This window comes from Erythrolamprus reginae, chromosome 10 (genome assembly GCF_031021105.1).
Source record: "Erythrolamprus reginae isolate rEryReg1 chromosome 10, rEryReg1.hap1, whole genome shotgun sequence".
NCBI lineage: Eukaryota > Metazoa > Chordata > Lepidosauria > Squamata > Dipsadidae > Erythrolamprus > Erythrolamprus reginae.
The window spans coordinates 16,747,307-16,770,128 of record NC_091959.1 but is presented as its reverse complement, the minus strand read 5'-3'; the positions used below and the strand labels follow the sequence as shown (position 1 = coordinate 16,770,128).

General features: G+C 42.1%; 1 protein-coding gene across 1 annotated transcript; it reads right to left on the bottom strand.

The window, feature by feature from the left end:
* Window positions 1–120: 120 nt before the first annotated feature.
* Window positions 121–21,829, bottom strand: LOC139172753 (vomeronasal type-2 receptor 26-like). The gene is made up of 5 exons (XM_070761978.1): window positions 21,607–21,829; window positions 16,698–17,489; window positions 13,656–13,868; window positions 3,130–3,256; window positions 121–1,555 (listed from the first exon to the last, which is right to left on the bottom strand). Exons 1-5 carry the CDS (start codon window positions 21,778–21,780, stop codon window positions 645–647), a joined length of 2,217 nt encoding a protein of 738 aa, XP_070618079.1. The 5' UTR covers window positions 21,781–21,829; the 3' UTR covers window positions 121–644.
* Window positions 21,830–22,822: the final 993 nt, after the last annotated feature.

Genomic DNA, 22,822 nt, shown 5'->3' with positions numbered 1-22,822 from the left:
CTTCAGGCAGAAACTGTAGAGTGGAAAATTAAAGGATCTGAAAACTGCTATTTTATTTCTCTGCTTGAAAGAAAAAAACACAGTGGAAATTTCAATCGAAACTTAATTATTTTAATTTACTTTATTTTTTTATTTTGGTGCAAAGTACAGAAACAAAAAAAATAATAATCCTAAACTGAAATCCCAAAGAAGGAAGAATTATATAAGAGGGATGAAAATTTTCCTTCCAAAGTGAGAACCAATCAAACATGGCATTTCACATCATTCTGGCATTCTCACATAGAGGATCAATCAACCAGGCTGGTACTTGGTCCCAACAGTTTCCTCCCGACCTCTTTTCCTACTGATTGTCTCTCACAAACACTTTTAGCTGCTGTCAATAGTAACAAGTACCCACATTATTATCTATAAGCTTTCACATTCAGTAGCTGTTGCTGAACAGCTGAATTCCTCTGAATTTTAGAAAGATCTCTTTAGTAAGATTTATTGAAAGGGGACGAAGCTGCAAGAATTTCCATCATTCAGCAATTTCCCACTTTGAAGTATATAGATAAGGTTTTCTTTGACTCCTGCATACTATCTAAAGGGACATTTTTAAAAAGTCACATTAGCATTTTTTTCCAATATCACAATGGTTTTATATATCATGTTTTTACATTTGTTCTGTTTGTGAGATGCTCCTTTGTGTTCAGGTCTGGCCTCAGAAGGATAATGTAGCACTTGGGGATGAAGATGCAACCTAGCAGACCAGCACTCGAGGCCAGGATGGAAAAGACCTGAACAGCCACCATGTATTTCCCTTTGGTGCTCAGGTATGTTGGCACAAAAGTCACCCAGACACTGCAGAAGACCAGCATGCTGAAGGTGATCAGCTTGGCTTCGTTAAAGGCCCCAGGCAGATTCCTGGCCAGGAAAGCCACCGTGAAGCAGATGGCAGCCAGGAAGCCCATGTAGCTGAGGGTGACATAGAACATGACAACAGCCCCTTCGTTGCATTGCAGGATGATCTCTCCGTGCTGGGAGTGGAGATCAGAGTCAGGGAAGGGGGGAGAAACTCCCAGCCAGATGGAGCAGATGACAATTTGGACAGCAGAACAAGACAGTATGATGGAGTTGGCCAAGCTCTTCCCCAACCATCTCTTCAATCTGTTTCCTGGTTTTGTGGCCAGGAAAGCCAGCACCACTGTGATGGTTTTGGCCAAGAGAGAAGAAACGGCAACTGAGAAGATGATGCTGAATACTGTTTGCCGGAGAAGGCAGGTGGCTTTTCTTGGTTGACCAATGAAGAGAGAAGAAGACAAGAAGCAAAGCAGGAGGGAGACCAAGAGGCTATAGGAGAGGTCCCGGTTGTTGGCTTTGACAATGGGAGTTTCTAGGTATTTAATAAAGATGATTAAAACAAGACCTGTGCTTAGGAACAAAAGTAGGGCAAAAGAGACCAGGATAATGCCCAGATGTTCTTCATAAGAAAGAAAGGTTATAACCTTGGGGGTACAGTGGACTCTCTGCTCATTGGGATATTTATCATCCGGACACTGTGTGCATTTCTCAGTATCTGAAAAATAAAAAGCAATATTTCCTTAATATTTTGTTTTTTGACATTAAAAGAAATACTGTTTTTGGATAACACCTAATTACAATTACATTATCCAAGGTGTATTTCTAAACAATTCCATTAAAAAGAGCTAAGAAGGATATTTTTAAAAATGCATATGAATTTGAGGGGAGTCCTACGATGTTAATTATTTTCTGTGTAATGTATAGAATCTTCATAGGAACCTACATTATTAGAGGTTAATAATGAATTATAATAATATTTTAGGCAAACATTCTGAGTCCTGCCGCATGGCAGTTAAAGGGACTAGGAGGATGCCTAAAGTATCCTGTAACATCTGGAAGCAATATGGAATTAAGGAGAAACTTCCTAACAGCGAGAAAAATTAACCAGTGGAACAGCTAGCCTCCAGAGATTTTGGGTTCTTCAATATTGGAGGTTTTAAAGAAGAGACTGGACAGTCATTTGTCTGAAATGGTATAGGTCCATGATGGCACGAGTGGCAGAGGTGGAACTCAGGGCACGTGGGCAATTGCCACCTAATCTTCTGATTTCCAGTGCACATGCCAGACTTCATAGGCATTGGAGCACTTGGAAACAGCCTGAAAAATGTTCCAGAAAACAGCCAAAAGAAAGATAGTTTTCAGATGTTTTTTGGGGACCAAAAATGACCTAAAAACCAGCCAGAAAATGGCCCAAAAAGTCATCAAAACATGAGTATGCACACTAGAGAGCTGGTCTTTGGGTTTCCGATGCTCCAGCATGTGTATCTGCATGTTGAGGTTTGGGCACTCAGTGCCAAAAAGGTTTGCCATCACTGTTATAGGTTCTCCTGTTTGAGCAGGGGGCTGGACTAGAAAACCTCCAGGGTCTTCTTCCAGCTCTATTTTGATTGATGGATTGATCAATATGACTGGCAGAATATTTGTGTATTGAGTCCCCCCCCCCAAAACTATCCACAGCATCACATTATGGACCTTCTCAGCAGTGTTCCCTCTAATTTTTTTGGGGGGGGGGGCGGAAAAGTATAGTGTCTGAGCGGCAGTCCCTTCGGGACTGGGCGGCACTCTTTCCCTCTCACTCTTTCCCTCTCGGCTTCTGGGCAGGTTTGAACAACTCTGAGTTGATGATGATTTTTAAGTGAGCCATTTCTCACTGCTCAGCTTAGAGGGAACTATGCTTCTCAGTGATCCTCAAGGCGGGCCAATATACAGTGAATTGCAAAGTCTTTCAGAAGGTGGACCTGAAAGAATTCATCAAGTTTCAAAGATCTCAGATGTTCCTAGAAAGGTAAACTTAGCAGCACTTATCTAAACTAAAAAGCAAAAGAGATATTTCCTCTGCTGTTAATAATGTTTGCCCAGTCTGCCACCTCTTCCTCCCGTCTCTTCTCAGACCCTCCTTCAAGGGTCTGATTTACTTTTTGATTTATTTCCTTTTAGATAAGAAATTGTGCAAGTTAAATAAAAAAAAACCAGGTTTGCTCCAATCTGCCGCTTAACTTGCACTTTCATGAAAAGATTCTGGATGGATCCAGTTCCACAAAGACTCCCATTTTCCCCAGTGTCACCCACCTTCCTGAGTGGAGAAGGTCCCCTCCGGACAAGGAACGCAGTCGTAGCAGCAAATTGGCTCTCCTTCTCGAGCCCTCTTGACAAATCCACGATGGCAACTTTCCACACATTGGGACTCAGGCAGGGACTAAGCAGAAAAAAGAGAATGTGTTAGCAAATAAGTTAGGATCTCCATCCATAGAAAACGGAGGGAAAAATGGATGGAGACAAGTAGCCTCTGATCTTCACTGAGATAAACATGAAATCTCTGACTTCTTCTGAACAGATGCAGAAGGTATAACAACTGGCAGATTCTTCATTTAATTCCTCCTTTTTGCTTTTGTAATTTAACATTACAATAAAGTATTTAATAAAGTATTTAATAAAATCCGAAGGGATAGAATTGCAGAAAAAATATTTAAGAAGGATGCTGTTCTGTTCGGGTCGTATGTGACCCGAAGCCAAGTTTGAGTCCCTGTAAAAAATTTTCCCTGCATATCTGAAACTTGAAATTTCATGACTTTTCATCATTTCAGGGGTTCTCTCTATGAGAATTTTTTTTTGGGGGGGGGGGGTAGGGGGCTTAGTTTTTGCTGGGCAAAAAAAGTCACACTTCTTCTGTTCCCGGGTCACCCTGACCCGGACCGAAAACTCTTCATTTGCAGTGCTTATGTTTGGTCTTTTTGAAAGCTTTTTTCACTTGGAAAGTAGTCTGAACATTTCTGCACACAATGATATGAAAATTGAAATGAAAAAAGTAAATCTTATTGGTTTATTTTGCTGATATAATGCATGCCCCCCCATTTTTGTGATTTTTTTTCCAATTTATGGATAGTTTTGCTTGCAAAATGCATTCTATTTTACTAAAGTTGGTGTGGGATTGGTAGCTTGAACATTTCTGAATATAAGAAAAATATAAAGGAACTGAAAAAAATGATTCTTATTGGTTTTTTAAAATCAGAAATAAGGCCTCCCCACCCCCTCAGCTGCTTGCAACCATTTTCACTTTTTATTTTTTTATGCTCCAAATCCGAAATATTCTTTAAAATCTTAGGCATTCATTTACTCAATTTAACAATGCTGATCATCAAAAAAATATTTGTGGGGGTGGAGGAAAATTTTTTTTCTGGGCAAAAAAAAAGTCACGTTTACTCTGTTTGGGTCATATAGACCCGGACCAAAATTATTTTTTTTAGGTACTTGAATTTGGTCTTTTTGAAAACCTTTTCCACTGAAAAACTAGTTTGAACATTTATGAACATAATGATATGAAAATTGAACTGAAAAAATTGAGGCTTATATTTATATTTGGATCAAAAAGCACCTCCCCCCATGCTTTCTGAATTTTTTGTCAATTTATATTTTTTTAGGCTACAAATCTCTAAGGAATATTCCCCCAAAAGTTTTGATATACTAAATTGAACAATCCTAAACATAATAAAAATAGAAATGAACTGAAAAAAATTATTCTTATTGATTTATTTTTGAATATAAAACCATATTGTCTTATACTCGAGTATAAGCCTACTCGAATATAAACCTATTTGAGTATAAGCATGGGGGCCCATTTATGAGCAAAATAAACCAATAAGGATTAATTTTTTCAGTTCAATTTTCATTCCATTGTGTGCAGAAATGTTCAAACTTGTTTCCAGGTGAAAAAAGCTTTTAAAAAGACCAAATATAAGTACCTAAAATGATCAATTTGCAGTCCGGGTCAAATAGACCCGGGAACATAAGATTAGGGAGTTTTTTCGAACAGAACAGCAGGGTTAAAACTGAGAACCTAGTAAAGACAATGAGATATATTCTGATACACGAAGCGAAGGAAGGAAAGAAGAAACTAAAATAGTGGAAGAAGAGAAGGATTAGGGTAAAGAGGTAGGAACTAAGACTAGGTCACAAACAGCAGCAGCAGCAAATAAATAAACCCAGGAGAAACAAAACTCAAATGCTTCCAGAAATCAAACTAATCTCATTAAACATCAATGGTCTTAACAATGGCTACAAACGGAAAACAGTTTTCTCAAAGCTACTGAATCAAAAAGCTCAAATAATCTGTTTACAAGAAGTACATATCAAACAATCACATAAATAATATTTGGAATATTCCAAAATGGGGGAACTATATGCATCATTAGATGGGGGGGAAAAAGGAGTGGCCGCCTATATGAAAAAAGAGCTAAAACCTAAAGAACTAAGAGTAGATCCAAAGGGTAGATACACAAACGTTGAAATTGAACTTAAAGGAGAGAAAATTATATTAATTAATATTTACACGCCAAACCAAAAGCAAAAACCATTCTATTAAAAAAAATACATAAAATTATTTTACAATTAGATCCCAAAAACGTCTGTATAATTGGGGACTTCGATGGGATTGCAGGATTATCCAAAGCTGGATTATAAAGCAGGGAGCGAAACAAAAAAGAAGAGAACAACCTTACCTATTACTTTTAGCAACAGGGCAGATGAGTTAGATCTTATAGATATCTGGAGGTTAAGGCACCCTAAAGAAAGATAATTCACATTTCACTCAATGCCCCACAACTCCTCCTCCAGAATTGATATGGTTGGCTAAACAAGGGATTGTATAAAAAAATTAAATCGGTTGATATAGAACCCAACACGTGGGCAGGGAAAAATGAAAGAATTCAGGAGGTGGACTCTGAATACAGGTTTGCTCCAAGATGAAAAATATACAAAGATGATTAAAAAAGAGATTCTTAGTAGAAAATAGGAAACAACCCACATCAATTCAAATACTCTGGGATATACTAAAGGCATATGTGAGAGGTCTAGCAATAGCTTATGCAGCTAAAAAAAAGAGAGGGAGGAATATAATTATTACTTAAATAAGATCAAAAGACTAGAAAGAAACCTACAACAAGTGCCAACAAACAACAAGATACTAAATCTGCTGAGGGAAGCTAGATATAAAGTAAATATTATCAAACAACAAGAACTCATCAGAAATATTAATCAAATTAAACAATTAGATTTTGAAACAGTCAATAAGCCAGGTAGATGCTCTCTCAAAAGATAAAAAAACCAAAAGTGACAGAGTACTTTACCAACTAGTAGATAAAAATGGATTGGTTCAACATACCGAACAACATATAAAAGAAATAACATTCAAATATTATAAAAACCCATACAAATAAGACCCAACAGAAACCTTAAAATCAACCAAATATCTAGTTGAAAACAATACATTACAAATCGATGCCTCAGACAGACAATTGTTAAATGATAAGATTACCGTCCAGGAACTACAACAAGCTTTAAAAAGACAAAAGAACAATAAATCACCAGGCCCTGACGGATTCCCAGGCGAATTCTATAAAAAGAATAATGAAATTTTTGAACCCAACCTAACAGAAGTATATAATAAAATTCTGGACCAGACTAACATACCTGAAACATGGAGAGAATCATACATCACGGTAATCCCAAAAGAAGGGCTTGAGAAAGACTAAATACAAAATTATAGACTATATCGCTGTTAAATGCAGATTATAAGATCCTCATGTCGATATTGGCAGAAAGAACAAAAAAAGTTTTAAATAAAATAATCAACTCAGATCAAAGAGTTTTTTTGCCATACAGGGAAATAAAACAATGTACTAGAACAGTTTTAGAAATATTGGAATATTCCGAGGCACATCCAGGAAGGCAAGTTGCTCTTGCCTTCCTGGACGCGCAGAAGGTATTCGATAATGTTAGCTGGCAATATCTTCTGGAACTAATTAGTGACCTAAAACTAGGTAATAAATATGAAAGTTTGATCTATAACATTTATACCCGTCAGTCTGCCAGGGCGATAATAAATAACGATATGACAAAACCACTCCCCATTGAAAAAGGGGTCCGCCAAGGCTGTCCAATGTTGCCTCTTCTGTTCATCTTATCACAATAAATATTATTAAATATAATTAGGAACAGTGAAAAAATAAAAGGGATCAAAATAAAATATGAAGAATATAAACTAGAGGCATATGCCAATGATGTTGTATTCTTCCTAGAAGATCCGATAAACACAGGCCCAGAATTAATTAAAGAAATTGAAATATTTGGTGAATTTTCAGGATTAAAAGTCAACAAACAGAAAACAAAACTTATGACAAAAATATGACATCAAAGCAGATCAAAGAACTAGAAAAAGTTACAAATTTTCAAATTGCTAAGATTAAATACTTAGGATTAACAATTACCAATAAAGTCTCATCTATCAAAAAAGACAATTACAAGAGACTAGCACAGGAAACTAAAACTAATCTTGAAAACTGGGGGAATCTACAATTATTAATGTTAGGTAGAATTGCAGTGATTAAAATGAACGTTCTTCCAAAGTTTTAATATCTTTATCAGACTGCCCCTATTACGGTAGCTTAAATCAAAAATATTTTAGGGAAATTAACAAAATTATTTCTAAATTCATTTGGCAAAATAAAAAACCTAGAATCAAATTTGCATATCTTCAAGACAGCGAAAACAGAGGGGGCTTAGGACTCCTGGTCTTAAAACTATACTATAATGCTGCTGGTCTAATCTGGATAAAAGAATGGATCAATCTCTCAAATAAAAGGACCCTAACACTAGAAGGACACAATTTACAAATGGGTTGGCACACACATCTATTGAAAGACGAAACTAAACCACAATGCACATTTAATAGACATTTAATCAAAAAATCTTTATTAAAAATCTGGTATGAATCTGGTATGTGTGACTGAAGCCTGGCTGGGCCCAGAGGGAGGAGTTCCTGTCTCTGAAATTTGCCCAGCCAGATTCCAGATATGGCATCAGCCTCAACCCCACGGAAGTGGGGAGAGGAGTGGCTATTATAGCCAGGGAGAGCCTTTGTCTGCGTAGACTCATTGCTCCAGAGATTGCGGGCTGTGAGTCCCTCCTAGTGAAGTTGGACTTAGGGGTTCAGGTGGGCTTGTTGCTCATGTACCTGCCTCCCAGCTGCGTGTCAACAGCCCTGCCGGTGCTACTTGAGGAGGTAGCCGAGCTGACAGTAGGATTCCCCAGATTTTGTTGCCTTTTCATGGTCAGACCATTTTCTATTGCGGCTTGACTTCCTGGCTCCAATCCTTCCCCGCAGGAAGGTAGAACTGATTAGGCAGTTCCACTCCAGATGGCTGATAGACCCAGAGGGCTTTCAGAGGGCGCTTGGGGTTATTCCAGATGCACTCATCCAGAGTTCGGCGGAGTCTCTTGCTGAGGCTTGGAACAAGGCTGCAGCGGAGGCTTTTGACCAGATTGCGCCGTTGCGACCTCTCAGTGGCACTAGACCCCGTAGAGCTCCATGGTTCAACAAGGAGCTCCAGGAGTTGAAACGCCAGAAGAGATGTCTAGAGAAGCGATGGAGGAAGAGTAAGTCCGAATCCGATCGAACACTTGTAAGAGCTTATATTAAGACTTACAAAGTGGCGCTCAAGGCGGCAAGATGCGTGTACCACGAGGGAGGGCACGCACCTGACATGGTATTCCTTTCCGAGCAATTGAGTAATGGTCCGAGACTAAGGGGCTTAGAAGCGTTGCCTTTGTCATGGTCAGACCATTTTCTACTACGGCTTGACTTCCTGGCTCCAATCCTTCCCCGCAGGGAGGCGGAACCAATGAAGATGTTCCGCCCCAGATGCCTGATGGACCCAGAGGGCTTTCAGACGGCGCTTGGGGTTATTCCAGAGGCACTCGTCCACAGTTCGGCGGAGTCCCTTGCTGATGCCTGGAACAGGGCTGTGGCTGGGGCTCTTGACCGGATTGCGCCTTTGCGACCTCTCCTCGGCGCTAGACCCCGTAGAGCCCCATGGTTCAACGAGGAGCTCCGGGAGTTGAAACGCCAAAAGAGACGTCTAGAGAAGCGATGGAGGAAGAGTAGGTTCGAATCCGATCGAACACTTGTAAGAGCTTTTATTAAGACTTACAAAGTGGCGCTCAAGGCGGCAAGATGCGCGTACCATGCCGCCTTGATTGCATCAGCGGAATCCCGCCCGGCTGCTCTGTTTAGGGTGACCCGCTCCCTTCTTAACCAGGGGGGAGCTGGGGAGCCCTTGCAGAGCAGTGCCGAGGATTTTAACACGTTTTTCGCTGATAAAGTCACTCAGATCCGGGCTGATCTCGACTCCAATTGTAATACAGAGTCGACTGACAATGAGTCAGTCGAGGTGACTGGGGCACATACTTGTCCACCTGTCTGGGAAGAGTTTGATCTGGTGACACCTGATGAAGTGGACAAGGCCATTGGAGCTGTGAGTTCCGCCACCTGTTTACTGGATCCGTGTCCCTCCTGGTTGGTCTCAGCCAGCAGGGAGGTGACACGGAGCTAGGCCCAGGAGATTACCAACGCTTCCTTGGGGAGGGGAGTCTTTCCAACTCTCTATAAAGAAGCGCTTGTGCGCCCCCTCCTCAAGAAGCCCTCCCTGGACCCAGCCGTACTTAATAACTATCGTCCAGTCTCTAACCTTCCCTTTATGGGGAAGGTTGTCGAGAAGGTGGTGGCACTCCAGCTCCAGCGGTCCTTGGAAGAAGCCGATTATCTAGGTCCCCAGCAGTCAGGCTTCAGGCCCGGTTACAGCATGGAAACCGCTTTGGTCGCGTTGATGGATGATCTCTGTCCTGGTGCTTCTTGACCTCTCAACGGCTTTCGATACCATCGACCATGGTATCCTTCTGCACCAGCTGGAGGGGTTGGGAGTGGGAGGCACTGTTCTTCAGTGGTTCTCCTCCTACCTCTCTGGCCAGTCGCAGTCGGTGTTAGTGGGGGGTCAGAGGTCGGCTCCGAGGTCACTCCCTTGTGGGGTACCTCAGGGGTCTGTCCTCTCCCCCCTGCTATTCAACATCTACATGAAACCGCTGGGTGAGATCATCCAAGGACATGGGGTGAGGTATCATCAATATGCCGATGATACCCAGCTTTACATCTCCACCCCATGCCCAGTCAACGAAGCGGTGGGAGTGATGTGCCGGTGCCTGGAGGCTGTTGGGGCCTGGATGGGTGTCAACAGACTCAAACTCAACCCGGATAAGACGGAGTGGCTGTGGGTTCTGCCTCCCAAGGACAATCCCATCTGTCCGTCGATCACCCTGGGGGGGGGAATCATTGCCCCCCTCAGAGAGGGTCCGCAACTTGGGCGTCCTCCTCGATTCACAGCTCACATTAGAAAACCATCTCTCAGCTGTGGCGAGGGGGGCGTTTGCCCAGGTTCGCCTGGTGCACCAGTTGCGGCCCTGTCTGGACCGGGACTCATTGCTCACAGTCACTCATGCCCTCATCACCTCGAGGTTCGACTACTGTAATGCTCTCTACATGGGGCTACCTCTGAAAAGTGTTTGGAAACTTCAGATCGTGCAGAATGCAGCTGCGAGAGCAGTCATGGGCTTACCTAGGTATGCCCATGTTTCACCATCACTCCGCAGTCTGCATTGGCTGCCGATCAATTTCCGGTCACAATTCAAAGTGTTGGTTATGACCTTTAAAGCCCTTCATGGCATCGGACCAGAATACCTCCGAGACCGCCTCCTGCCGCACGAATCCCAGCGACCGATTAGGTCCCACAGAGTGGGCCTTCTCCGGGTCCCGTCAACTAAACAGTGTCGGTTGGCGGGCCCCAGGGGAAGAGCCTTCTCTGTGGTGGCACCGGCTCTCTGGAACCAACTCCCCCCGGAGATTAGAACTGCCCCTACTCTACCTGCCTTCCGTAAACTCCTTAAAACCCACCTTTGCCGTCAGGCATGGGGGAACTAAGACATCTCCCCCTGGGCATGTTTAAATTGTGTATGGTATGCTTGTGAGTGTGTATGTATTATATGGGGTTTTCTTTTTAAATCTTAAATGTTTTAAATGTATTTAGAATATTTATGATTTGTTTTTCTCTGCTGTGAGCCGCCCAGAGTCTTCGGAGAGGGGCGGCATACAAATCTAAATAATAAATAAATAAATAAATAAAATCATGCCATCTTGATTGCATCAGCAGAATCCCACCCAGCCACTCTGTTTAGGGTGACCCACTCCCTTCTTAACCAGGGGGGAATTGGGGAGCCCTTGCAGAGTAGTGCCGAGAATTTTAACACGCTTTTCGCTGATAAAATTGCTCGGATCCGGGCGGACCTCGAGTCCAATTGGATAACAGAGTTGACTGACAACAAGTCAGTCAAGGTGACTGGCACCCGTACTTGTCCACCTGTCTGGGAAGAGTTTGATCTGGTGACACCTGATGAACTGGACAAGTCCATTGGAGCTGTGAGTTCTGCCATTTGCTCACTGGATCCGTGTCCCTCCTGGCTGGTCTTGGCCAGCAGGGAGGTGACACAGAGCTGGGTCCAGGAGATTGTCAATGCTTCTTTGAGGAGGGGGTCCTTTCCGGATCCCTACAAGGAGGAACTTGTGCACCCATTCCTCAAGAAGCCTTCCCTGGACCCAGCCATTCTTAACAACTATCGGCCAGTCTCCAACCTTCCCTTTAAGGGGAAGGTTGTTGAGAAGGTGGTGGTGCTCCAACTCCAGTGGTCCTTGGAAGAAGCCAATTATCTAGGCACTCAACAGTCAGGATTCAGGCCTGGTTACAGCACGGAAACTGCTTTGGTCACGTTGATGGATGATCTCTGGCAGGGCCGGGACAGGGGTTTATCCTCTGTCCTGGTGTTTCTTGACTTCTCAGCGGCTTTCGATACCATCGACCATGGTATCCTTCTGCGTCGGCTGGAGGGGTTGGGAGTGGGAGGCACTGTTCTTCAGTGGTTCTCCTCCTACCTCTCCAGTAAGTTGCAGTCTGTGTTAATGGGGGGTCAGAGGTCGACTTCAAGGTTACTCTCTTGTGGGGTGCCTCAGGGGTTGGTCCTCTCCCCCCTGATATTCAATATATACATGAAACCGCTGGGTGAGATCATACCCAGCTGATGATACCCAGCTGTACATCTCCATCCCATGTCCAGTCAATGAAGCAGTGGAAGTGATGTGCTGGTGCCTGGAGGCTGGTAGGGTAGGGATGGGTGTCAACAGACTCAAACTCAACCCGGATAAGACGGAGTGGCTGTGGGTTCTGCCTCCCAGGGACAATTCCATCTGTCCTGCCATAACCCTGGGGGGGAGGAATTAATGACCCCCTCAGAGAGGGTCTGCAACTTGGGCATCCTCCTCGATCCACAACTCATATTAGAGAACCATCTTTCAGCTGTGGCGAGGTTCGCCTGGTGCTCCAATTGTGGCCCTATCTGGACCGGGACTCACTGCTCACAGTCATTCATGCCCTCATCACCTCGAGGTTTGACTACTGTAATGTTCTCTACATGGGGCTACCTTTGAAAAGTGTTTGGAAACTTCAGATCGTGCAGAATGCAGCTGTGAGAGCAATCATGGGCTTCCCTAGGTTTGCCCAAGTTACACCAACACTCTGCAGTCTGCATTGGTAGCCGATCAGTTTCCGGTCACAATTCAAAGTGTTGGTTATGACCTATAAAGCCCTTCATGGCATTGGACTAGAACATCTTCAGGACCGCTTTCTGCTGCACGAATCCCAGCGACCAGTTAGGTCCCACAGAGTTGGCCTTCTCTGGGTCCCATCGACTAAACAGTGTCATTTGGCGGAACCCAGGGGAAGAGCCTACTCTGTGGTGGCGCCGACCCTCTGGAACCAGCTCCCCCCAGAGATTAGAACTGCCCCCACCCTCCTTGCCTTTCGTAAATTCCTTAAAACCCACCTCTGTCGTCAGGCATGTGGAATTGAGACATCTCCCCCGGCCTATACAGTTTATGCATGGTATGTTTGTGTGTATGTTCGCTTTGAATAATGGGTTTTTTTAGTGTTTTTTAAATTATTAGATTTGTTGTACATTGTTTTATTGTTGCTGTGAACCGCCCCGAGTCTGCGGAGAGGAGCAGCATACAAATCTAATGAATGAATGAATGAATGAATGAATGAATAAATAAATAAATAAATAAATAAAATAAACAAACCAATGAAACAATGAAACAATTATTTTCGTTCAATTACCACTCTCTATAAAATCAAGGGTATTTAGGGTTGTTTTCATATATGTGAACATATATAGTCTAATATAACACTACCGGTAAGTATAAGAAATTATGATATAAGATGTAATAGATACAGAGTATGACCTGTTTAACAAAGTATATATGATATATTTTTAAAAATGAGAATAAAGTTTGCTGTAAAAGATTTACAGAGTCTTTGGAAAGGGGCGGCATACAAATCTAATAAATTATTATTATTATTATTATTATTATTATTATTATTATTATTATTATTTACAAAACTTTTATTTCTTTCAAGTTTTTTTAAATATGGAATAAAACTATGATGAAGAAAGAAACCTCTGACCAGTAAGATCTTGAAAGATTTCCATGAAACATGGCAAAGCTGCTCCACTTAGGTCCTGTCTGTTGAAGAACTTCCATTAGATGACACCAACTGGCTTGGAAGGCCAACCACCCTGGAAACTCTAGGCTTTCCCCACTTGAAATGGGACCTCAGGTTTTGGATTGGAATACAGAGAAAAGACAGCAAAATTTCTCCCACCTTATTGAGCAACTTTAGTCGTGAAAGAGCATCTTGGTTGATAGAAAGTCTCTGTCTTTTAAAATGCGCCAGAGTCTCTTCGTTGACATCCTTCTTGGGGAGAACCAACAAGCTGACAATGCCGAGATCTGCTTTGATCTCTCCATTTTGGTCCAAGTACAGTTTTTCTCTTGAAATATTCCAATATTGATTCTTCTCCAGAAAGGGATGAAACTAGAATGGGAACATCAAGGAATCTGAGACACGGAAAACATTCTTTCTTATCCCACATTCAGTCTTTCTTCTACAATTGTCTAATCTTCAAATATGGTTAAATAATACTGGCAATATCTTCAAAAGTGAATGGAAAAGTTTGAGAAAAAATGGTCAATCATATACTGACAAAATATAGAGAAAATATAATTGACACAATTGGTCAATTATAGGGAACATTCTAGAGCAGATGAGAAATAAAATGAACAGAGGGGATAAAAAGATGATTAATAAACTCTTTAGAAATCACGGGTAGATTCCCAAAAAACATGGGTTTATCAACGAAAGGTGTCAGGCGAATCTTCTCCCTTGTCATCCTGATGGAAAACGCCTCCAGATGTGCTAATTCTACTTGATGATTATGCAACATTAACCAAATGTTGCAAGTCTGAAAGAACAAATCTCCCACCAACTCTTATTTGAGTCTGAAAAGTTAACCAGGATCCTTTCTGAGATTCTTTCTCTCCCATTATGCAGCTGCAGGATTCTCTCCTCTGATCTGATCTTTCCCTAGGCAGCCTCTCTTCTCCTCATCCCTAAAGTCATTCTCAGATAACATTACACTTCCTAAATACCATACTTTTGAACAATAAGTCTCACTTCCTATCCACCTCCCTCAAAATAGCTTGGGGAGACCCCAACTCAAGGAAAAGGTCTCCTTGCAGGCACAAGTTTTAACTGGGATTCCTGCAGAGAGGAGGGGTTGGGCTAGATGATCTCAGGGTCTCCTCCAAATTTATAAAGATAAAATTCCACAATGCCAACCACAAAGCTATACATACAGGATTTTATTTTAAAAAAGAATACAACATTTTCAAATGAGCAGTGTTTAATATAGAAATGCCATTGTATCTAGTCTTTGACAGGGTTGGGTTCCTACCAGTCGAGTCTTGGCGCATTGGTAGCAGCCTACTGGTGATGTCACCCCACCTGGAACTGATCTTTAGAATGCGCCATTTTTTCCTAATTTGTTTTTTTAATATTTTTCAATTTGGGGCGGGATTTCTTTATTTTTTTATTCTCCTGACCATGTGCAGAAGCCAAATTTTCAGCAGAGCCATGTATCACCATTTTGTTTGGGGCGGGTTTTTAATTTTTTAAAATTTTTCCTTCTGAGCATGTGCAGAATCCGAGTTCTGAAACTGTAACTGTGGCTGCCATCTTTTTTTCGGTTTTGTTTGGTTTTTTTTGGCCACACTGTGCAAGTGGAAGCAAATGGGTAGCAAGGTAAGTCACAACATGCCCCTTTTGGCCCATGGGGGGAGATGGAAAGGCTTCTCAGGCCCAAAACGGGGCAGGGAGGTGGAGGTTTTAGGCTAGTTGATGTGTTGGTATGGCACTCCCCTCAATTTCTCAACTCCTTATACACCCTGTTATAGTAGAAGGAAAGGAATGTAAGGAAAGGAGAGAAGAGGGGAGGGGAGGGGAGGGAAGAAGGAAGGAAAGAGTGAGGGAGGAGAAAGAAGGGAGGGAGGAAGGAAGAAAGGAAGGGGGGAGGGAGAAAAAGGAATGAAGGAAGGAAGGTTGGGTGGAGAGAAAGGGGGAGAGAAAGAGAAAAAGAAAGAAAGAACATAATAAAGGAAAAAAGAATGAAAGAATGAACAAATGAAAGAAAGAAAGAGTGGACAGAGAAAGAAAGACAAAGAAATAAAGAGAGAAAGAAAGAAAAATGGAGGGAGGGAGAGGAAGGAAGGAGGAGGAAGGTTGGGTGGGTGGGTGGGATGCGAAAAAATAGGGGGAGAAAGAAAGAAAGAAAAAGAAACAAAAGAGAGGAAGGAAGGAAGGGATAGATGAGAAAGAGAAAGAAAAAAAGAAGAGTGGTTTTATTGCCTTTCTTTTGCCCAGGGCTACCACATAGTATCCAGGGATTTACGTGCATTCAATGTTTATAGTCCAGACCCAGAGCATAAATATGGGTGTGTTTATTTTGTACATCAGATCACATAAGTCAATGTTAATATGCTATTCCATTTCATAATCAGCCATGTCACCCATAACAATTTCTTCAGTTTCCATCCATTGCTTCTTGTTTGGCCTTCTGGTGCTTTGGAAAATACATTGCCCCCCCCTTCTTTCTTGCAGCCCCTTAAGAGCCTGTTGCCTCTCACACTCTTGGGCAAAGCATGGAAGCCATTTCCTCCTTTCAGGGGTCCATGAAAGGGCATCTATAGTATGTAAGGTTGGAAAAAAGGCGAACGACATTGTTGCAGAATTGCAAATTCATTGAGGCTGAGTGTGACAAGGAATGGTTGGGAGGGGAGGGGGCCAGTGAAGTTGAGTTGGCCACGCCCAACCAATCACATGACCTACAAGCCTCGCCTGCTGAATCATGTGACTCAGGGGTGGGCTGCTGCCCGGATGGAGTGGAACACAGTGGGGTAGCAAAAATGGAGCTCCAACCCAGAGCACCCAATTTGCACTGAAAGATGAATGAAAATGCAGGGCATCCTGCATAAGCCATGCCCACAGTGTGGTAGTAAAAATTTTGGTAGCCCTGATGTGACCATGAAGCCACTCCCACCCAGTCACCACTGCCAAGCCACACCCACCTGGCAACATTCTGGTAAGCTACTCCCACTTGGTAACATGACCGTCAAGCCACATCCACAAAATAAGCCACGCCCACAGAGTGGTAGTTTAAAAAAATTAGGAGAACCACCCCCTGCTTTGGAACCATTATTCCCTGAGTAATTAAATTGGGCAAATCTGATGAGATCATTCCCCTCCTTCTCCTCTGGATTCCTTCTCCAAAGGATCTAAGATTCATGGATCCATATTGGGACCCCCTACCTGCCACGGCTGCAATCTTGTAGACCCCAACCTCTTTTCTCCTTCCTTCCGTCTCCTCAATCTGGGGGAATAGGCAGCATTCAAGACCTGGGACAGAGTTTTCATGAAGCTGTAATAGTCATATAGATTCGTCATCATTCCTCTGTTCCGTTTCCTCTGGGTCTCCAGTGGGGCTTTCTGGGTGCATCTTCTGCGGCATTTGACAGAAAAGACGTTCTTTGAAAGAGAACAGAGAAAATAAAGATGTTGAAACTTTTCTTCCAGAAAGAAATGGGGTTTAAAGTCTTCATCTTTGGAACTTCTTTTGCCCAGATAACCGAACCTCAAAATACTGTGGACGTATTTGAAAAGTCTGCGCTTGTCTATTAGATATCCTACAAAATTTGTGAGGATCCAGACTTTCTCTTCAATGAGTCCCTGCAAGCGCAGAAATGTTTCATGGAAAGGAAGAATTCGGTGCCAAAGGGAATCATATTCCATGAAGTGAACAAAGACATTGACTTGTCTCCACTTAGAGAGGGCATCCCTGAGGGAGGCTGTATATTCTGTTGTTGAGAATTGTTGTGATAGAACCACACAAATTCCATTCCTGACAAGCACAGGAGTGAAAGCCCTCATGAAATTCTCTCCATTCTCTGTGTCTGAAGCAAAGAGGCCAATCAAGGTCCATCTGAAATGGAGGAGCAGTTGGACAATGGCTGGGTACTGGATCCCTTCTTTGGGGCGCATATGGTGGAAAAAGGGGAATTTGCTTTTATCACTCAGAGCCTCTGAAGCAATTGCATAACTGATCTGAAAAAGCAATGAAGAATGCTGTGTTATATTCCAATCCAAAATATTAGATTTTAATAAATCAAGCCTGCTTCTCATGAATGTATTAGAACAATTTGTAGTTACACATTATTTGAAATATTAAGACAGAATATTAGCAATATTGTATAATAAAAATGAAAAATAATACATTTTAAAAACTATAAACAATGTAAATCATATTATTGTATCACCTCTACAATTTATCATAATTAGAATAACATATTAAAATGCTGATTGAAGTATTATATTCCAATAAGGGCCTATTATAATTTTTGAGGATTGGTGCATTTTTTTCTATTTCTGTATCGCAGATTTTTTTCTGGAGGACTCTTTTTAGCTTCTTCTCCAATTATAAAAGAAACAGGGAGACCCCAGTGCCTAATACGATTTGTCAGTTGCATTTCTCTAATTGAACTTTGTTTTTCGATAGATTAGATTTCATGCTGATAATCCATATTTTCTGAATTTAGACAAAACAGAAATTGTGTAAATTCCTGATACTATTGCCTTGGAAGCTGAATAATGCACGGACACAGAACTTGGTTTTAAAATTGGTCACTTTATTGATATAATTTGCAAAATACTATGAATGACCTGCAGAGGTAAGAGACATAAGGGGGCGGAATCCCTGTCAAAACGTTTCTAAGCAACTATGGGCGTAGTTCCTTACTGAGCAAAGGAAGGATCCCCCAGGCTTTTCCCTTGCTCTCTGCCACTCCACTTGGCATGTGGGAAGGCTCACCCCAGTACCCCCATCCAGGGTCCTGACATAAGTAAGCCCCACTGGCACCCCGTCTCCATAACTCAGGCCTGACATGTCTGGAGCTTCTGGTGAGGGGCAGCCAATCACCTTCCCAAAGGCGCCCTAAAGGAGAACACACAGCTGCTGCTAACACCCATTTCAGCCCTCAACCAGCCATAGCAGGGGGTCAAATCTATATTTAGACCCCCTAATTCCCCCACCCCAACAAACTCCTGCAGGCACCTCTGCAGGTCCGATCGAAATCTATTGTTGCCCCTATCGGTCAAGTGAACCCTGCTCTCTCGATGGAGGCCCGAATGAGAGATCTGAATTTCAGGGTGACATACCACCTGGCTTCCCATCCTCACCACTCAATTGCCCAGCTCATGAGTGACCCTCTTCTGGGCCTTGTTCACCCCTTTAGGGTCACCAAAACAACGCCAGACTTTTCTGGGCAACACCTCTGACCACACCATTTGTGTGTCAGGCCACTTCTCCTTAACAGACATCTTCCACGGCTTGTCACATCAAGGCCATGCCCTTCAGAGCACCAAGGTCACTCCCGCCAAGGTGTAACAGGAGCCATCACACTGGAATGAATTTATGTAAGTATTAAACTCTTTGAGACAAATTATGAATGATTTGATATATAAGAAATGTGTTACTATACCTATGATTGATTGTAAGCGGTTGAAAGCATAACAAAATTGTAAATTAAGTGAATAACTGAAACCAATTTTCTTATATTACCATTCGTATTAGCCATTTAATTAATTCATTATAAGATGTGTTTGATGAATATGTACAAAATGATTAATCAATTGATATATTTTTTGTTTTGTTTTGTTTGTCAGTGTTCTTTTTCTTTTTTTTCTCCTTTATTATGTATGTTACATTTCGTGTTTATGTTTTGTTTTAAATGTAAATTATTCAATAAAAACTATTTTAAAAATAAGAGGACCACAGGATGACTCCATCTGGGCATGATGCTGTCTATCTCACATATTTTTAGCTTACCAAGAAGTAGGTTCTGGTTTACTTTGGAAAGACTTTCTGAAATCCAAGTGCTGTATACCATGTGCCCTACATTTCACTGGTACACTAATTTAGTATTTTTTTTTTCAAAAAATGAAATATCATTAATTTATTCATGATCTGCTTTTAAATGCTGCATTACTCCTAGAAAGTCATTCATATTTTATTATTATTATTATTATTAGTAGTAGTAGTAGTAGTAGTAGTAGTAGTAGTAGTAGTATTCATTAAATTTGTATGCTGCCCCTCTCCATAGACTCGGGGCGGCTCACAGCCGTGAGCCTTCTGCTACACGAACCCCAGCAACAGATTAGGTCCCACAGAGTTGGCCTTCTCCGGGTTCCGTTGACAATATTTATATTGAATAACAAGGTTACAAATACAGTAATACCTCATCTTACGAACTTAATTGGTTCCGGCATGAGGTTCGTAAGGTGAAAAGTTCGTAAGATGAAACAATGTTTCCCATAGGAATCAATGGAAAAGCTAATAATGCGTGCAAGCCCATTAGGAAAATCCAAAACATTAAGGCTTTTTTTTAAAAAAAAGAGCGGGGGGGGAGGGGGAGAGACTAAGCTGAGGCAAACGGAGTGGGGGGAGGGACATGGAGAGGTGGCAAGAAGTGGTAGTCCCAATGAAGCAAGGCAAAAAGAGACTCTCTTGAGCTCCATGGGTCTTTCCCTCCCATTTTTGCTCACCATGCCCTGCTCATTTTCCCCACTCCTTTCTCCTCTTGAGATCCATGGGTCCCTCCCGTTTTTGCTCACCCTACCCTGCTCATTTTCCCCACTCCTTTCTCCTCTTGAGATCCATGGGTCCCTCCCGTTTTTGCTCACCATGCCCTGCTCATTTTCCCCACTCCTTTCTCCTCTTGAGATCCATGGGTCCCTCCCGTTTTTGCTCACCCTGCCCTGCTCATTTTCCCCACTCCTTTCTCCTCTTGAGATCCATGGGTCCCTCCCGTTTTTGCTCACCATGCCCTGCTCATTTTCCCCACTCCTTTCTCCTCTTGAGATCCATGGGTCCCTCCCGTTTTTGCTCACCCTACCCTGCTCATTTTCCCCACTCCTTTCTCCTCTTGAGATCCATGGGTCCCTCCCATTTTTGCTCAGCCTGTCCTGGTCATTTCCCCCACTCCTTTCTCCTCTTGAGATCCATGGGTCTTTTCCCCAGTTTGGAAGGGGGGAGATTGTCTCTGGGATTCAAAGCAGCGCTGGCAACAATGAAGGGAATTGAGGAGCCTCAGGGAAATCCCCGTGGCTGCTCGGGGTCGTAAGGTGAAAATAGTTCGGAATAAGAGGCAAAAAAAATCTTAAACACTGGGCGTATCATGAAAAGTTCGTATGAAGAGGGGTTCGTAAGATGAGGTATCACTGTATATATCTTTATTTTTCCTTCTTGTCTTCTCGTGGCTCCATTGAGCCCAAACCTCCCTCTCCAACAAGGGCTTCAAACAGGGCCAACAGGCTGAGCTCCATTTTGAGGACAATCCATTTTCTCCATCATATTTCTCTGTTTATTGAATCAAATTCTGCAGTAACATCTAGAAAGCCAGCAAATCTTGTTTTACCTCCCTGATATAGATTAGATATTTCAAGACCAATTTGAGCCAATATATGATTATTAACTTATGCATTATTTCTTATAAAATCTATATAGCATTTAACTTTACCTAAAAACATCTGGTTCTTCTGCAAGGAATGCATTTTTCTCAAGTTTAACTAAGACCAGTGAAGGGCTACCAAAATTGCTGCTACCACACTATGGTTGTGGCTTATGCAGGATACCCTGCATTTTCTTTCAACATCAAATTGGGTGCTCTGGGTTGGAGTTCCATTTTTGCTATGCCACTGCATCTCCCCACCCCCATCCGGGTAGCGGCCCACTTCTGACTAAGAGGATCATGGCATAGATTTTAGTCACAATATCTGCTAGTCCATATGGTTCTTTAATTACTAGAGTCTTTTTTATTCCACATTTTAGATATATAAAATATTACTATTGCCAACTTCAATCCAAGTGGATAGGGCAGGTCTTGTCTTCTAAAATGAAGATGCCAGAAGAGGCCCCAATAACCATGGATATTTTTTTATCAGTTAAATAGTTGGTAGAATGTCTTCTCCAGGGAATGTATTGCTTAGATTTCAGGCCTTTTATGATTAATCTCAACATGAACATAATGGGGTAAAATATTGAGATTTTTGCTAATATGGAGAAAAGCAGCTCTTGATTTCCATGGAGAAGAAATGATTGCATCTGTTGCTCACCCACCATCACCCACCACTTTCTTTTACCAGATGGAGAAAAACACACACAAACCTGAGGGACTTTGTAGGTGCCTCCTAATGTTGATGCCTGGGTGGTGATTTCCCTTTGAGCTCCATCAAAAAGAGCCAGAAGGTTGTCCTTCCTTCCACAGCCGTAGTTGGGGACATTGGCTTCTCCAGTGGAGAGAATGTCCAGCAAGGCATCTGAAGTGCGTAAAGTGCTCATATAGTTGTCATGGATATTGTAGCCAAGTGTGAGGTTGTGCAGGAGCTTGGAATTCCTGTTAATCATTTGAACGTTAAAAATGAATCCTAATCCATCTGGAAAACCAAAAACATCCCTATTGTAAAAAAAAAAAAGTTAACATATAATCCTATGGTAAAAAAAAGTGTTATTATGATCAATAGCAAACAAAAAATAGCAACAACAAATACTTCTTTTAATATATAATGCTCCACACACCTACTGAGCCTTAAGCCAGAATTGAACCAAAAGCAATGATCAGTTACACAAATATGGAAATCGGCTGAGGCATGGCAACTACAACTGATTCCACCACTAAAAATTTAAATAAAATTCATAATTCAAGTCATAAATTGAGGATTGAACAGGGAGAGGAAAATAATCTGCAGCCCATTCAGCTTTTTCTCAGATCCCTTTTTTAGATTTGAGTCTCTTTCACAAAATCAGACAAAAGAGAGAAGCCATGGAAATCAAAATCATTCAGGAAATTAGACAAATTCCCCAATATAGGACTTAATTGGGGGGGGGGACAGAAAAGAAGAAGTGTGTGAGAATGGAGGGAGTGCAACTCCATCACCCTGAATGACTTACACATCATGGAAAACAAACTGAAGAGAAGGAGCCACGTTGAAAAGTAACTTTCTATGCAATCTTTCATCTCCAGTGAGGACTATACCAATGAGATGGTCTCCTGGGCTGTAAAAGCTGTGTGGTTGTTTTCCATCCTGGTCCTCCAAACTCACTGGGCATTTCCTTCTCAGCTTCCCAGAGACTGGTTGGAACAAAAGCAGCACCAGAAGCAGAAGCAGGAGCTCCATAATTCATGGGGTGACTCAATCAATCTCCTTCCTGTTCCTAAAAAAGAATAGAAGAATTCAGAGGATTCTCAGAAGGTGAAATATGATCCAGTTGCTTTCCTGGTTGAAACGCAGCTTCACCGGGAAAGGAGAAAGTCGTACATGCAAGAGCACAGACTCTGCCTGTCTTGAAACTCCATATTTCTCTGCCCAAAGTCTCCCCTGGA